The sequence below is a fragment of the Carcharodon carcharias genome, chromosome 13, assembly GCF_017639515.1.
Source record: "Carcharodon carcharias isolate sCarCar2 chromosome 13, sCarCar2.pri, whole genome shotgun sequence".
NCBI lineage: Eukaryota > Metazoa > Chordata > Chondrichthyes > Lamniformes > Lamnidae > Carcharodon > Carcharodon carcharias.
Window position 1 is genome coordinate 103,508,631 of NC_054479.1, and position 18,763 is coordinate 103,527,393.

General features: G+C 39.5%; 1 protein-coding gene across 10 annotated transcripts in view; it reads left to right on the plus strand.

The window, feature by feature from the left end:
- The window catches only part of apaf1 (apoptotic peptidase activating factor 1), a 216,482-nt gene that overhangs the window by 144,436 nt on the left and 53,283 nt on the right, over positions 1 to 18,763 (plus strand). For 8 of the 10 annotated variants that reach the window (XR_005944817.1, XM_041202763.1, XM_041202764.1 and 5 more), the window contains 2 exons: positions 40 to 159; positions 7,835 to 7,963. Coding sequence is in view for 8 of the 10 variants with exons in the window: in XM_041202763.1 (XP_041058697.1) it covers positions 40 to 159; positions 7,835 to 7,963 (249 nt within the window). In the remaining 2 variants the exon portion in view is untranslated. Of the gene's footprint in view, positions 1 to 39; positions 160 to 7,834; positions 7,964 to 16,360; positions 16,468 to 18,763 lie in introns of those variants that run through there. The other 2 variants (XM_041202770.1, XR_005944818.1) reach the window with 2 other exon arrangements.

The window sequence follows — 18,763 nt, forward strand, 5'->3', positions numbered from 1 at the left end:
AGTTTCATGTTTAATCTCTTCTTTATGTTTTAAACATAGATATGGAATTGGCGCACAGAGGAATGCAAAGTCCTTGAAGGACACACCGAACAAGTGAAAAACTTTAAGCTGTTGCGAGAACCACAACTTCTGTCCTGGTCCTTTGATGGGACTGTGAAGGCAAGGAATAAATAGTGAAAAATGTTATTTTAATTGGACTTCAACATATAAAAGCAAAATATGTTGCATTTTTTTTACTTTTTGTAATATTGCTAAGGAAACGACCATTTAGGGAGAAGTAATTTAAATGTAAGGTCCTTTACATGACACTTTTTTATTTTGTGTATATAAAATTGACACTGATTCTTGGAAATTTTGTGTTTTTATGTTTTATCACCCAGTGTTGACTTTGAATATTCAGGTGTTAGATGCAGTATGTCCACATGTATATTTGAGGCCCATTATTCTTGTTACGAAAATTTAGCCTAATACAGCTCCAGAAGAGAATCAATACTATACCAGTGTAACTTTTTTTCTGATTACCATACTTTGCATCCTTGTGGCCTATCTGAGCATTTGCCAATTGGACCAGGATTTGAGATGTTTTATTCCATGGGCCCAGGTGCACTAGAAGCTGCCAAATTTATGTCATGTAGCATCAGTATGGACAGCAGAGAGAGAGAGAGAGAAAACTTTAATCCTATTATTTTGGGCTCAGCTCAAGCTCCCAGAATTTAGAGGGTAGAATGAATGCCCGAATCACTTAATTTGAAGCATAGCAAAGAGTAGGAAATTAACAGCTGAAGACTTCCTCTATCGAGTCCCTGGGGTTGATTGAAAGAACTGTGAAGTGGATATGCTGTACTGGGAGTAGGAGGCATACCACATTCTGGAACCAAAACTGAGTTCTATAGTTATTCTGGATAGTAGTGAATTGGGAACTATTATTTTGATTTTGAAATGTATAGCCTGAGTTTTACAAAGCACTGCAAGAACATGTTAACTGAATAAGACCTCAGCACTGGATGTTGTTGGAGCTGATCATGCATCTGGAGCATGTGAACTTACCCGACAACAGATATTTAACATACGCTGCCATAGTTTCCAGGCATGTCTCACCTTTTCTAAGGAACAAAGTTAGCTACCTGCTAGTCCTCAGGAACTACTCCCAAGTGTAGTAAACCTCACTAATTTCAGTCCCCATTTATTTTAAGTAATGAGTGTACATTTTCTGGGGCAGGTACTTCCAGTTTTGAGAGCACCTAGCATTGTGTGACCATTCCCTTTGCAGCTTGCATATTATCTATCTGCTTTTTCCTTGTTAGAAACTTACTATCTGGTGTACAATTTTCCGCTTCTTCATGCACACTATTGAAGTGAAGTTATTATTTCATTATTCTGCTTCTTTGCTCTAGGTTCCACCAATCCAATTATCATCTTTAAGTGGGCCACTATTTTCTGTCTCCCTTTGTTTATGGGCATATATTTGAATAAAATCTTTTAAGCCTTTCTCTTGCTTCTCTGTCTTTTTCACATGCTTTAGTTTGCTTTCTTCATTTATCCAATCTCCCTGAATGCCAGCTTCTTTGTATGTCTTGAGTGCTGCCTTCTTTACCATTGATACTATCTTTGTTACTACACTGCAATTTCTTATCTGGCCAGTAGGAGTTTGATTGTAACTCCAGCAACGTTTCTTTCATTCCTTCCTATATTTATTCTGTAGATATCCTAACTATTATTGCAATGCAGTTAATAAACATATATAATGACCTGTCCAGTTCTTCCCCTTTAAGTAACAATGTTTTTGGGTCACTTTTTTTTACATTCCTTCATGAACATTCTATTCTAGTGATATGATCATTTAATCAAAACTACTTCCCTATCTTGTGTACCGAAATAGAATCCCTACTAAGGAGTAGCTGCCCAGCAAGCTGAGAAAGGAAGCAATTTACAATAATTTTTGAAACATGGTTCTCTATTTTTTGCCCTGCTGCTGTTTCCTATCACCGTTTGAGTAAATTGAAATAGCCCTCAATCATGCGTAATGAATGACCTTTATTCCAGACTGTCTTGGTCTACAGAAAACATTCCCTGCCTAACCTCTTGCCCAGGTGACATGTAACAGTATCCAAAGGAAGGTAAATGTAAAGTTATACCATAAGGCATAAGAGCAAAAATTCGGCCCATCGAGTCTGCTCTGCCATTCAATCATGGCTGATAAGTTTCTCAACCCCATTCTCCCCATAACCTTTGATCCCCTTACCAATCAAGAACCTATCTATCTCGGTCTTAAATACACTCAATGACCTGGCCTCCACAGCTTTCTGTGGCAATGAATTCCTTAGTTTCAACACTCTCTGGCTAAAGAAGTTTCTCCTCGTCTCTGTTCTAAAAGGTCTTCCCTTTACTCTGAGGCTGTGCCCTCGGGTCCTAGTCTCTCCTACTAATGGAAACATCTTCCCCACGTCCACTCTATCCAGGCCTTTCAGTATTCTGTAAGTTTCAATCAGATACCCCCTCATCCTTCTAAACATCATCGACTATAGACCCAGAGTCCTCAAACGTTCCTCATATGTTAAGTCTTTCATTCCTGGGATCGTTCTCGTGAACCTCCTCTGGACCCTCTCCAGGGCCAGCACATCCTTCCTGAGATACGGGGCCCAAAATTGCTCACAATATTCTAAATATTGACCAGTGCCTTATAAAGCCTCAGCAGCACATCCCTGCTTTTATATTCTAGTCCTCTCGAAATAAATGCCAACATTGCATTTGCCTTCCTAACTAGCAACTCAACGTGCAAGTTAACCTTAAGAGAATCCTGGACTAGGACTCCCAAGTCCCTTTGCACTGCAGATTTCTGAATTCTCTCCCCATTAAGAAAATAGTCTATGCCTCTATTCTTCCTACTGAAGTGCATGATCTCCAAGTTGTATTCCATCTGCCACTTCTTTGCCCATTCTCCTAACCTGTCCAAATCCTTCTGCAGCCTCCCCGGCTCCTCAATACTACCTGTCCCTCCATCTATCTTTGTATCATCTGCAAACTTAGCCAGGATGCCCTCAGTTCCTTCATCTAGATCATTAATGTATAAAGTGAAAAGTTGTGGTCCCAATACTGACCCCTGCAGAACTCCACTAGTCACCGGCCGCCATCCTGAGAAGGACCCCCTTATCCCCACTCTCTGCCTCCTGCCAGACAGCCAATCTTCTATCCATGTTAGTACCTTGCCGGCCTTTATTTCAAAGGGAATGAAGTATAAAAATAGGGAAGTCTTGCTAAAACTATACAAGGCGCTAGTTAGAACACACCTAGAATACTGTGAACAATTTTGGTCCCCTTATCTAAAGAAAGATATATTGGCATTGGAGACAGTCCAGAGAAGGTTAGCTAGGCTGGTCCTGAGTATGGACGGATTTTCTTATGAGGAGAGGTTGATTTGGTTGGGCCTGTACTCATTGGACTTTAAAAGAACAAGAAGTGACCTTATTGAAACATATAAGGTTCTTAGGGGGCTTGACAGTGTAAATGCTGAGAGGTTGTTTCCCTTTGTGAGAGAGTCTAGGACCAGAGGGCATAATCTCAGATAAGAGGTCACCCATTTAAAACAGAGATGAGGAGGAATTTCTGCTCTGAGGGTAGTGAATCTGTGGAATTGTTTACCACAGAGGCTGTAGAGGCTGGGTCATTAAATATATTCAAGGCTGAGATAGACAGATTTTTAATCAGTAAGGAAATCAAGGTTTATGGGGAAAAGGCAGGAAAGTGGAGTTGAAGATTATCAGATCAGCCATAATCTCATTGAATGGCAGAGCAGACTCAGTGGGCTGAACGGCCTACTTCTGCTCCTATACTTTATGACCTAATTTCTTTTTGTGGATGCGATGTTCACTGTTATCCATATGTTTTGTCCTCTATCCGCTTTATGGTGCATGCAGGCGGTATCTCACAAATTCAAATCTTGGTTTAACCAGAAGTTCACCTTATTAACCACACTTATATTTCTGCTTCTGCAAACTTGTTTCGTATACTCAAAGCATTGTTATAAAATCATGTAGATTGCTCCTCCATGAAGTATTAATGATAATTTAAGTTAATTTTGTACATTTATTAGTTGGTGTTTTTTGTGTGTGTCATGAGGCTATTAATGTATATATGTTGGAAAATATTTTTCTTTTAAAACAGAAGTTTAGTCTGCAGGAAGTCTTAATTGGATTAAAGCCAGCTAGTCTGGGAGCTTTAATATGTACCAGTTTTGATATGGAAGCGAGATAGCGTGCATTTGTGTTTTTTGAATAGAGCATTCAAGAAGTGGGGTGAAAACTTGACGCCATTCTAACAGATACCAAGCAATATGTTTAGATTACTAATAAAATTGGTACAATGAATGGGGTTTCATTGTTAAAAGGTAAAGTTCAAAGAGACTGGTGCGACAATGAGAATTTTAATTCAATCAGTGGTGACTGGTATAACTTCAGTAATTTTTGGATGTGCAGGCAGAGACAATGTAAGATCAAAAGGCAGCTGCAATCCTCCAACTGGCTCCACAATGAAAAGAAGCATATTTTGAATTCATAAGGTGAAAATGCTTTGCCTGGTTTTTGGTTAAGTCTATGGGCTGCTGTTGCCTTAATGGAGATTAGTTTGGGAATTTGTTAAAAGTTATGATAGTAATTTGTAGCCATGTGTGTATATATTTTAACTTGTGTAAATTAATAAAATGTTTCATTTAGTTTAATGTAAAACCTCGAGATCTAGTGTTCTAGTGGTCTGATTCCTGAGTTTAGAGTCGCGTCTCAAACATAACATTTAAAATTATTAGTTATGGCAGTTGTTTAAAGTTTCCCTCTGGGGGTTTTTAAATAATTCCGCTTTACCAACTGCATCGGTTCATAACAGTGTGTTTGATTTCATTTCGTAGAAACAATTTTGTGGTCCAGTTGGCAAAACCCTTACCAATTGTTGAACCGTCTTTGAAACTAGTAGGGGTTTGTTTTGAATTTCTTCTTCTGACCCCCTTTTGTCTTTTGGGACCAGAGGAGAGGAGATAATTTCTGTACAAAAGATTCTATTTATAAGTTAAATGGTTGCAAAGCTCCCCCAAATGAAGGTCAGGTCATATTTCCCCAAGGCCCCAAGTCCTTCGCTATGCTGCTTTGAGGGTCTTTTTTTAATTTATTCTTTCATGGAATGTGGGTACTGCTGGTAAGGCCTATATTTGTTGCCCGTCCCTAATTGCCCTTGAACTGAGTGGCCATTTCAGAGGGCAGTTAAGAGTCAACCACATTGCTGTGGTTCTGGAGTCACATGTAGGCCAGACCAGGATAGGGATGGCAGATTTCATACCCCAAAGGGACATCAGTGAACCAGATGGGTTTGTACGACAATCATTGTCACCATTACGGAGACTAGCTTGCAATTCCAGGTTTTATTAATTCAGTTTAAATTCCACCAGCTGCCGTGATGGAATTTGAATCCATGCCCCCAGGGGATTAGCCTGGGTCACCGGATTATTAGTGCAGTGCCATTACCATTGCACCACCATCTTCCTGCAAAGGGTAAAGGTTACTTAATCACTGTGCAGCCTGGAGGGACCAGAGGAGAGGAGAGAATTTCTGTACAAAAGATTCTATTTATAATTTAAATGGTGTGTGAAGTTCTTCTGCATGTAATAGCATAAGGGTCTGCCTGTCTAAAACCAAGAATGTTCTTATTTTTAATGTTTTAGTTTAATTATTTCCTCTGCTTTCAGTTTATTTCATGAATAGAAAAGGAACTCTATATCCTAGATTGTAGAAAGCATGCATGATGCATGATTGTAATAAGTTCTAACTAACAACACCATTGTGACGTTCCGAACAAGATTTTATTCAGGACGTGTAAAACATGAAATGCTCACAGGCTATTAAAAACTTCAACAACTTTTAGGCTAAAACAGTGACTTTTAAAGTAATTAAAGCATTATTGCAACTCCCTTGTAAATATACGACATAGATTGAGTAAGTTTATGCATTATTGAAATAATGTAGACAGGAAGCCAAATTTACTCAGTATCTAGTAAAACATAGCCTGTCCAAAATACATGTGACTTTGAACATTGCCAGCAAACCTTAAGACTTTTATAGGTAATTACTGGTACTTTGTAAAATAAAAACTCCATGCATGCTGAAATATTAATCTGAAAAATACATTGCTTAACTTCAGTACATCAAAATATGAAATTTATAACAAAAAAATCAGAGGTATCTAGAATTTCAATTGGGTGATCATCATCCCCATATTTTAGAGTAGGCATGAAAGTGTGGCATTTGTGGAATTTGCTACCTAAAAGGACTGAATGTGAGAAATGGAAACTAAAGCTAAATGCCAAGATTCTCATGTTCCTATGTTCCTGTGCCCAGTATTGGAAACATTGAAACCTTGTTTGGCAGCCACTATAAGCTTAAAGAATGTGTCATCTACAGATTGGTCCAGCTTTTGTAGTCAGCAGCAAATGAACAATGCCAGACCTTTGTTACACTTACTCGCAAATTTTCTATGGGCTTTTACACTGCAGCTTGCTGCAATTAGAAAACCAAAACAGTAAGTCACCTTCTACAGCAGATCTAGGAATAATGTGAACAGGAAAAGCGACTGTGTGTCTCTTTAACAAATCAGATTAAAGGATGCTCACTGAGACATGCAAAGTCTAAAACAGGAAGTGCAAGTTAGAATATTTAATTCAATGAAAAACTCATGTACTGAAAGGAAATTAAGAGACTGGGAAGGTAAGATTAAGGAAGAAAGATAAAAAGTGACAAGGAAAATGTAAAATGTTTTAACATCTCAAACAACTTAAATTGTTAGCAATGCAATTCCACACTTGTAAAAATTAATTTTCAGTGGTGGAGAGTTTGTTTAGCAATAATGATGATTTAAAACACCATTAAAGTTTCACATGCACTTGAATTAACAAACCCCAACTTTCTTGGTGGGTATCTATTACATAAGCACCGTAACTTCATTCCATTCTGTGCATTTGAATGCTTCATTTCCTAGCGAGATACTTATGTAACACGAGTTGTGGAAGAGCAGGGCAACTTGGACAGAAACGACCTGATTTTTGCATCTAACTGCATATGCGTGTACTCTGGATATTGCTGACTGATTAACTCCTTAGGAATGGTGAATGCTGCAAAATTCAGGACAATGTAGGGTTTTTCTTTTTGAAAAATCAAATCGTATGACTGTATTTTTCAGGTTAGCTCTCATTTAACTCGCTCAAGCCTTTATTTTGAATTACCGCTTTGACCAAAGATGAAGAGGTACATATGCTTGGGACAGTGAAACAAGAACTGAACAGACCTTAGAATATAAATAGTATTCAGCCTCATATTCTCAATAAGATTGTGTTGTGGATTACATCAGTTGAACCTTATTTGCAAAGATGCTTGAAATAAAGTAACCAATTATTTGTTGCTTGTTACCTTTTCACGGGATTAGAATTTTTTCTTTCATTTTTATCTTGCTGTAACAAAATGACAAAGTGTTTGTGTAAAGAATAGAATTACAGTAATAGTTTCATCCAAAATATGAATTTGTCTCTAAGGTACTAATTGATTTTTGGGACATTTGAAACTTTACTTTGAGTCTTATTGGACAAGCCTTATTGGACTGTACAACTTTATTTAAGTTAACATTTAGTTGTGCTGACTCGGACTAGTTTGGGGTATCTAACATAAATAGAGATAAATTATGTGATTCTCATGTAAATCTAAGTGATAATTTGGTTAATGCAGATCTGGTACAGAATGTTTTCTAATTTTCATTATTTCAAGGTTACATCAGACTTTAGCACTAAATTACTTTTAACATTTAGGTATGGAATTACATCTCTGGAGAATTGCTGAAGAACTACGATGCTCATAAGGGAGCAACAGTTCTGTCATGTGATGCATCATCCAGTGGCAGTGAAATTGCTTCTGCTTCTGCAGATAAAAGTGCCAAGGTTGGTGTTCATTTTTGTTTTAAAGTCTGAACTAAATACCTTGACATTATCTGTTCAAAAATAGTTGAATCTAGTTTCTGTGCATGGGATAACTTGCTTGAGACTGGAGGACAATAGGAAAGTTTATGATAGCAATGTAACCTAATAATTTGTGAGCAATGCAGGCGACAAAAGAGATTAATTTCTGTGAATCAGCACTTCTAGCTGTACCATATCATGCGCTTAGCTAAAGTAATTTGTTCACAGATTTTAAATCTGATAATTCATTGTTGTACTTGAATTGATATTCTGCTAATATTGTGACGTGCATAAAGGGTTGAGCATCAGCAGTGGAAAAGTCACACCAGTGTAAAGGACTGATAATTTTATTTGGTTTAAGATCCATTATAGGGGTGGAGGCAACTTCTGCACTGTATTTGGCCACACTATAACTGATCTGAGAATGGAAGATTCTGACAATACTAGGACTGAAATGTTCTTATTCCACTGCTTGATGGATGTAGAAACTATAATAGTTTTGGAATACAGAAATGTGAAAAAGAAAGCATATATAAACACACACTAGTCAGAAAGATACAGTTGTGGCAACATCATTGTGTATATTTGTACATGGGTATATTCTAGTCAAGTTGCAGAACTAAAACTTAATAAACTCTTCACACACAGTGTTTTACATTAATGGCTTTTGTAATCTATTAACATGTAGAGCATGCTGAAGAAACATCTTTTATATAAATTCATGAATGTACATTAGATCAAAAGTGTGCTGCCCCAGAGGAAAGAGAATTTATTTTAAAGAGCTTTTTTGATCTGAATTCTAAGGACTCAATGGAATGCAATCTCTTCAATCTACATGATCTTCAGCATCCTAATCAAAGTGAGAGTGTTTAGAGCCAATGTTCTCATAGAGGACAGGAAAAAGAGTAACAATGTTTAGAATTTGCATCCGCAGGAATCACGTTAAATAAAACTTACTCAGGGTTCAGAGTGTGACCTTTCAGGTCAAACTTCAGAATCAAGCCCTTCATAAATTTGGCAATTTAAAGCCATGTTTTGGCTTCTCCAAATGCAATCAGCTGAAATATTTATGACTTGTAAGTTAATTTTGAATATTTCCATTACTTCAGACCTTCAGAATTGCAATTTGATGGAGAAAGGCAGACGTCTTCTGCAATGACTGGAGCATGACGCAACTTGGTTTATCGATCCAATTTGGATTTATCTTTGAAATTTGGCAGATTTTGTCTCCGGTTTTACAGGTGCAATATAAACAAATCAAACCTGCAAGACAAATATCTAGTTGCTCTGGGTAGGAACTTCAAAGGAATACATTACTGAACATGGGAACATTTCATGATCTGTACATCCCAAATAGCAAACTGTAGTTTGAAGTACTGTGCAAGTTTTCAAAATCACAGATCAACTTGGATGCAGTAAGCAATCCTAAAGGATTTTTTATTTCCTTTGGATGAATTATTTGATCAAATTATGTAGGCAATAAACACATTACCTAGTTTGCTGTCAGAAATCAATACTGCTGCATTGCTGTATAATAGTTGTTCTGGTTGATAAACAACAGAATTCTATTCCTTTTTTTAAACCTAAAAAACACTGTTTAATTATTAACTAATTTTAAAAATAGATATTTGAACAGATGTGAACATAGAGAAATTCAGACTAGTCACAATGAATCATAGAATGATATAGCGCAGAAGAGGCCATTGTGCCTACACCAGTTTTGGGTAGATGTCCAATTAGCCCCTACTCTTTTCCCATAGCCCTGTGATTTGTTTTCCCTTAAAGTATTTATCCAATTCTCTTGTGAATGTTGCTGTTGAATCTCCTTCCAACACTCTTCCAGGCATGCATTCCAGATCACAACAGCTGACCGCATAAAAGAAAGTACTCTCCTCCTGTTGCTTCTAGGTTTTTCAACAATTGTTTTAAATCTGTGCCCTCTGGCTACTGACCCTTCTGCCACTGGGAATAGTTTCGCCTTATTTATTCTATCTAAATCACCCATGATTTTGAACAGCTCTACAAAATCTCTGCTTATTATTCTCTGCTCGAGAGAAAGAACAACCCCAGCTTCTCCAGTCTCCTACATAACTGAAGGGCTGTTATTCTGAAACTTTGAGATTTTCAATGTTACAGAATTGCTAATAAGAAAAGGCATTTCAAAGGTACCCATTGACAGTCAACCCTGGGATGATATTAATTTCAAAGACATTCCAGCCCAGCCCTTTCATTTCCTGCCCTCCCTAGAGAGGTTTTTTTTGATTGAGCACTCTTTGAGATCGCTACAGCTAACCCTTCATGCCCACTGAAGTTATAAATGGTTAGCAAAGCCACAGGTGACTAGATTGTTCATGTAATATGGACTTGTGGTGGAATCAACAAGACAATATACTCCTGGGCTATAAGTTATAGCTGTCACTACCAGTACTTACTTTGTCGACAGACCACCATTAGGATGGGAAGATGTTCACGTCATGCTCACTTAAAGCGTGAGGATATTGTGGACTGTAAGATCATACTTTGTGAAAGTGGCCCAAACTCTGTTAAGATGGTTGCAACTTAACATGCGACTTTGGAACATTTGAACTGTGGACAGTATTCGATTCTGTGGCCAGCATTTGGTTAAACATGGACCTGAATAAGGGTACTTGTAGCCACCTGTGAAGTTTAAACATCTCAAAGTGTGAGGAAGGACCACCGTTTGAGGAATATGAAATTTCTAGACTTTGGCCGCAGAGCGCCATATTGAACAAATTTGAGCTCAAGCTGGGGCAGAGATAAGAGTGAATGACCATTGTCAACTGCTATTGTATCATGGCGGTCTGGATCCCAGAAGTGTTAACCCTGCAGTCATGTGACTTAAATTAACTGTCAGGGACTGCAGTAAATACAACCTGAACAAAGCAAAGATGTGTGAGAGAGAAACACCTGAAGCACCAGGAAACATCTGAAACAGCTGAACCATCATTGCTGAAAGTCTTATAATGCAGCCAAAGTACTGTATTTGTTCCAGCATCCAAATCCACCTGAGAACCAACCTCCTAGCTATACATCTAGAAGAGACTTCGCAGCTTCATGAGAACCCTTTGTTTTTAAAAGACTTTCACTCCAACTAAAGTATCAACTCAACCAAGGAGATATCAGGTCTGCATTGATATAAAGACTGAGTTATAAATTCTGTTTTGATAATTACAGCTTCAACTTCATCTGTATTTAACTTTTGTGTGTGTAATAGTGTGAGTGAGATGAGTGATTGAGACATTGCATTACGAACTTCCGGGGCAAGTGTGTGTAATAATAAATAACCTCTTTTTTTTAAATCACTGAGGGTAAGCAAGTATTCACACCTTACATGCAAACATCCTGATTACAGACTGGAAGGGACCACACACGCATTCTGTCCATAACATTTATTACATTTTGATTCAAGTTTGCTGACTCTAAAATGGTTCCTGTAAGACATAAGTAAGTTAAAGTTAAGTTCTTTCCCTGTCTCCTAAGATACAAGAATTTTGCTCTTGTCATTGACAAGCCTGTAGTTAAATAACAATGCAACAATTTCACTTGTCATCAAGCAAGAGAGGAACCTGTTCTGCAATAATTAAATTCCTTTTCCTCTGTTTTCATTCACTTTGAGAAACTTATGGATAGAGAAATCATGAATCATTCTTATAACCCCTTATTGATAAAGAGCCGATGGATTTCCGGTGTCATGAAGATTTATACTATTGAACTGCTATCGTTTCCACACTGGATTGACCTATAGTCTCAGTTAATTAGAAAATGCTGAAGGTTTTCTAGCCCAGGCAATACCTGCGTTTTAGAACAACTTCAGAAAGGTGAATTCAAAGAATCTGGAACAATCTTATCTTTATGAAATACCACTATTTGGACCTTTTCTGCTAAAAAGATCTTGCTTTTTGCTTTACCTAATTTGACTCTGTGTCATTGACATGAAACCAGAGCGCAAGTTGGCTATAATGTTATATGGAGACTATGATAACTACATATCTGTCAGGATTACCTTCACTTGTTAATTAGAAGCACCCTTCACCTATCACATGCTTTTTCAATTAAATGTATATGTCCTTTTCACAAAACATAATTATTGCAGATATTACAGCAGCTTGTGTATTGCCAAATATTCATCCTGTGAAAGAAAATAAACTTGGTTTTCTTTTACATGAAGCTTATATCAAGAAATTTCTTCATTTTTAAAAATTCATTCATGGGATGTGGGCTTTGCTGGCTGGGCCAGCATTTATTGCCCATCCCTAGTTGCCCTTGATAAGATGCTGGTGAGCTCCCTTCTTGAACCACTGCAGTCCATGTGGCAAAGGTAAACCCACAGTGCTGTTAAGAAGGGAGTTCCAGGATTTTTACCCAGCAACAGTGAAGGAACGGCAATATATTTCCTAGTCCGGTTGGTGAGCGACTTGAAGGGGAACGTCCAGGTGGTGGTGTTCCCATCTATCTGCTGCCCTTGAGTTTCTAGATGATAGTAGTTGTGGGTTTGGAAGGTGCTGTCTCAGGAGCCTTGGTGAATTCCTGTAGTGCATCTTGTATATGGTACATACTGCTGCTACTGTGCGTCGGTGGTGGAGGGAATGAATGTTTGTGGATGTGGTGCCAATCAAGCCAGGATGCTTTGTCCTGGATGATATATTCTTCAGTGTTGTGGGAACTGCACTCATCCAGACAAGTGGGAAGTATTCCATCACAGTCCTGACTTGTGCCTTGTAAATGATGGACAGGCTTTGAGGAGTCAGGTGTGAGTTACTCGTCGCAGGATTCCTAGCCTCTGACCTGCTGTTGTACCCACAGTATTTATATGGCTAGCCCAGTTCAGTATCTGGTTTATGGTGACCCCCAGGAAGTTGATGGTCTTCCTTTGTGCTAGGCATGGATCCAACCAGCAGAGAGTTTTCCCCCCAGTTCCCATTGACTCCAGTTTTGCTAGGGCTCCTTGATGCCACACTCGGTCAAATGCTTCCTTGATGTCAAGAACAGTCACTCTCACCTCACCTCGGGAGTTCAGCCCTTTTGTCCATGTTTGAACCAAGGCTGTAATGAGGTCAGGAGCTGAGTGGCTGTGGTAGAACCCAAACTGGGCATAAGGGAGTAGGTTATTGCTAAGCAAGTTCCACTTGATAGCACTGTTGATGACCCCTTCCACTACTTTACTGATGGTTGAGAGTAGGCTGATGGGGCTGTAATTGGCTGGGTTGGAGTTGCCCTGCATTTTGTGTACAGGATATACCTGGCCATTTTCCACATAGCTGCATAGATGCCAGTATTGTAGCTGTACTGGAACAGCTTGGCCAGGGGCACGGTAAGCCCTGGAGCACAAGTCTTCAGTACATTGCCGGAATATTGTCAAGGCATTTGCACTATCCAGTGTCTTCTGCTGTTTCTTGATATCATGTGGAGCAAATCGAATTGGCTGAAGACTGGCATCCGGAGGAGGCTGAGATGGGTCACCCACTTGGCACTTCTGGCTGAAGATTGTAGGAAATGCTTCAGTCTTATCTTTTGCACTGATGTGCTGGGCTCCCCCTTCATTGAGGACGGGGATTTTTGTGGAGCCTCCTCCTCCAATGAGTTGTTTAATTGTCCACCACCATTCACGATTGGATGTGGCAGGACTGCAGAGCTTAGATCTGATCCATTGGTTGCGGGATCGCTTAGCCCTGTCTATCACTTCCTACTTATGTTGTTTGGCACGCAAGTAGTCCTGTGTTATAACTTCACCAGGTTGACACCTCACTTTTAGGGATGTCTGGTGCTGCTCCTGGCATTCCCTCCTGCAATCTTCCTTAAACCAGGATTGATCCCCTGGCTTAATGGTACTGGTAGAGTTGGGGGTGTGCCGGGCCATGAGGTTACAGATTGTGTTCTAGTACAGTTCTGCTGCTGCTGATGGCCCACAGCACCTCATGGGTGCACAGTCTTGATTTGCTAGATCTGTTTGAAATCTATCCCATTTAGCATGGTGGTAGTGCCACACAACACAATGGAGGGGTATCCTCAATGTGAAGGCAGAACCTCATTTCCACAATGATTGTACTGTTGTCACTCCTACTGGTACCGTCATGGACAGATGCATCTGCGGCAGGCAGGTTGGTGAGGATGAGGTCATGTTTTTCCCTCTTGGTTCCCTCACCACCTGCCGTAGCTATGTCCTTTAGGACTCAGCCAGCTCAGTCAGTAGTGGTGCAACTGAGCCACTCTTGATGATCCTACGTTCTCCATCACGTCCCCAGAGTACATTCTGCACCCTTGCCACCCTTAGTGCTTCCTCCAACATGTTCAACATGGAGGAGCACTGATTCATCAGCTGAGGGGGTCGTGCAGAACATGGTAATCAGCAGGAGAGTTCCTTGCCCATGATTGACCTGATGCCATGAGACTTCATGGCGTTCAGATTTGATGTTGAAGACATCCAGAACAACTCCCTCCTGACTGTATACCATTGTGCTGCCACCTCTGCTGGGTCTGTCCTGCTGGTAGGACAGGACACACCCAGGGATGGTGATGGTGGTGTCTGGGATGTTATCTGTAAGGTATGATTCCTTGTCTGTGAGACAGCTCTCCCAATTTTGGCGCTAGCCCCCAGGGTCAACAGGCTGAGTTTGCTGTTGTCTTTTCCGGTGCCTAGGTCGATGCCGGGTGATCTGTCTGGTTTCATTCCTTTTTGTGGACTTTGTAACATTTTTGATACAATTGAGTGGCTTGCTAGGCCATTTCAGAGAGCGTTTCAGAGTCAACCACATTGCTGTGGGTCTGGAGTCACATGTAGGCCAAACCAGGTAAGAATGGCAGATTTCCTTCTCTAAAGGACATTAGTGAACCAGATGGGTATTTACAACAATCAACAATGGTTTTAATTCCAAATTTTTATTGAATTCAAATTTCACCATCTGCCGTGGTGGGATTCGAACCCAGGTCCCCGGAGCATTACCCTGGGTCTCTGGAATACTAGTCCAATGACAATACCACTATGTCATCCCCAAATTTGATGCCCATTTGATTTTGTACATTGATCTCGGGTGTATCCAGTGGAATGTGGAAGAAGTTTCCTTTGGAAGATGAAGAGGAGCTTGGTTATCTACTGTTAAAAGAATTGTACAAATTGTGTCGTTTATTTAAAACTATATGAATGCATCTGCATGAAGCCATATACATTGCACACTCAACCAGGTAAACCTGGATGGTACATAAAATTAAACTAACACTTATTATGAGAGATTGTAGGAGCAAATTAATTATGAGCACCTTGTTATGTATTAAATGCAAGACCCAGATGAGGGGGCGCACAAGGTGCTAAACACCGGGGCACATGCCTTCAGCGAGCCTGGGCTCAACTCGCAGCTTCTGCCTTTGCCAGCAGCTCCATCCCCCTCTCAAGTGGCTGTCTCACGCCTCAATATACTGGCACACAAGCACGCAGTGGGTTCTTCGCTCTGGGACAAAGCTCCAGTGCTCAAAATCCAGTTGACTTGGAGCAAGAGCCCAAGTCCATGCAGCCATTTGTTTTGTCAGCAAGGATGCATTCTAAGTGATGTAGTCCATCCTTGGATGCACTTTCGCCCTCTCGTGCAGGTGCTGGCCCACTAAAGGACCACAGCATTTGCCCTCACATCAAGATGGGGGAGCAGGCAGGGGAGGGAGGTCAAGGAATACTAGCTGTTGCAGTGACAGCGAGACCTGGGGCAGTTGGAGTGTTGGACAGGGTGGACATGAAGTGTGTCCTGCCACCTTCACAACCATCCTGAACTCCTCCTCAGCTATATTAATCTCCAAACTTGCTGGGCCCAGGGGAAAGGGAGGGAAGGTGAAAGTCTGTGAGAACGAAAGAGAACCCTCAGACTGGGAGTGAGCAGGACACGTGCGCATACATGCAGACAGAGGCTACTTAGTGTGGGCACACACACATGCACCCACCTTCTCCATCCTCAAAAACCTATCCACACACCGGGCCAGAAGAGAAAAACCCCGGCTTAAAGCCAACCACCACTGTCATATGAATTCCGCCATGGCCAGCTTGGGCTGTGCACCACCAGAGGCAAACATAATGTCAGTGTTAGTTAAACCCAGCTTCTTAGCTCAGCCCTGGCCCCCTCCCTGTTCCCTGGTAATCAGGACTTGGGGCCTAGTCGCTCTGTCTCTAGCTCTGTTTCTTAAGAGAAAAGGGCAAAAAGATTTTATTAGTTCGCTCCACTGCTTGGCACTTTTTAATGGTTGTTTTTATTGTTTACTCATTTTTTTAATTATTAATTTATTGCTTTGACTTTTTTTTTGCTCAGTAAGTTATTTATGTTTTTTTCACACCTTAACATTTTTTTAAAAAAAATCATGTTCGGTGTTGTGCCAAACCAGATCCCATGCAGCTGCTGCTGGATTTCTTGCTGAAGGGGAATGAGGGCTCACAAGTCTGATCACTTTTTGGAGGGCTGGCAAAAGGAGTTGTTTTTGCTCTAATAGGAACGAAAAGTGTTGGAAATGCTCAGCACAAATGGTGGCATCCGTGCAGAAAGAAACCAAGGTCAGTGACTCTTCATCAGAAATAGTGCAGATCATGGACCTGAAACATTGATTCTCTCTATTCAGATGCTGCCTGGCCTGCAGAGTATTTCCAGCATTTTCTGTTTATAGTTCAGATTTCCAGCATTTACAGTATTTTGCTTTCCTATTATGTGCTCCATCCTGGGCATTTGTAAGTGTGTTTGGTTTCAATTTAAAATGAGAAAATGTTTTATCACTCAATGCAAAGTGTAATTTTGCTGTTAACAAAGCCCACTTGTATGGATAGAAATAGCCAATTGTTGCAGGTGAGTTGGTTGGTGCTAATTTACTGGAAGGTTTTTTGCAATTTTTAAACTTGAAAAAGAAACCAGGAGTCATGCGCCAATAGAATATGTCACTGTTAGTTCAAAATATTCTCATTTGTACATGGGATTGTTGTCTGTGGTGCTTGCGAGGTTCATGTCCTTTGGGTGTTGCTGTCCAGATATTGCGTAGGGCCAGGTTCAAAGAAGCGGAGCTGGTTGCATAATGTAACAACCAAGTTATGTTGTAATTGTCTGACAAAGCTGTGGTTATACAATGTATCATACTGAACCTTGAGCTTTCAATGGGCTTTATAAATAGAGGCATAGGGTACAAAATCCAAGAAACTTTGCTAAAGCTATAACAGTTCAATCCCGCTGTGACTATGGTTCCCAATTCAAGGCACCCAAAAGTTGTGAGGGGGATGATTAAAGGGGGTGGGGTGGTAAGGGGCCCAGAAATAGGAAAAGCACCAGAGCCCATGATTTCTCTCCATGGCCCTGATTAAATGATACTTTTTATCTTATTAGTAGTGAAGTACTCTTTCATCTATATAAGGAGCATACTATTGAAGGATGAAAGAACCAAAATAATTATGGAAGGAAAGATGGAATGGATGAAAAAGATAAATGAAATGAAAACAAAATTCATATCATTATCCCTGAAAGAAGTGATATTTCAAAGTGAATGAAAATTAATTTTAATAATTATCTGCCATGCAAAGGAAGGCTTTTATTGACTTTTTAAATGTTAAAATTCATACCGTAATGCATGAATTGGTATTTTCTCTTCCATGAATTCTATAATTTCTGCCATCAATTGTAATTGATATAATTAGCCAAGTGTTTTCTTCATGCCTTCTGTTTTGTGTATCACAAGATTATCTTGGGAAGGAGCAAAGTTGGAAAACTGCAAGGAAATTGTTTTTCAAAATCTCAAGTCAATAAAGAATATTACAGATACATATCATGTGCAACCTTACTTGAAAACCTGAGGAGTGCTATTACAAGGCTCAACTGTAACAGATGTATGTTGCAGTTGCAAAAATAATACATTATGCAGAGTTACTGCATCCCTTCAGAACCTAAATATGGCTCAGAAAATGCAAGCATTTATTATTTCAAAAATGTCAAAGCTGCTTATAGAATATAACATGGCCATTTGCATTACTTTAGAAGAATATATAAGTAAGATATGTTTTAAAACCATCAGGATTCTTATTAATATGTGTGTTGAATATTGATTTTGCTTTCCGTAATAAAACTAGCTGACATAAGGACAGGAGGAGGCCATTCAGCTCCTGGAGCCTGTTTTGCCATTCAATTAGATCATGGATGATCAGTGACCTAACTCAATATATCTGCCTTTTCCCCATATCTCTTAGTACTTTTAGTTGACAAAACACAAGGAATCTCAGATTAAAATTAACGATAGACCTAGTACCAACTGGCATTTGTTGAAGAGAGTTAGAAACTTTTATAATTGTTTTGATGAGAAGTGTTTCTAACCTCACTCCTGAAAGGCTTGACTATGTTTTAGGCTTTGTGCCCAAGTTCTAGACTCCCCAGCTACTGGAAATAGTTTCACTCTATCTTCCCTATTAGTTCTCCTTAATACCTTGAAAACTTCGACCAAATCATCTCTTAACCTTTTAAATTCCAGGGAGTATAACCCTAGTCTGTGTAATCTCTCCTCATAATTTTAAAAAAACATCTATTAAACATTTTAAATCATTGGCCGTATAGCTGGTAAAGAGTAATCCAACTGTGTACCAAATGTACTTTATTTTATATGACTATGTACTGTTCCATAGTGTTGAAGTGTAAAATTCAAAAAGTAAAATTTAAGCTATGTAATAGAATTCATTAATAAAGGTGACATAAATCATTCTTAGACATTGGCACCTTGATGTTGGCTATTGCAATCAGTATCCGCTCTGAACAGCTAAACTAA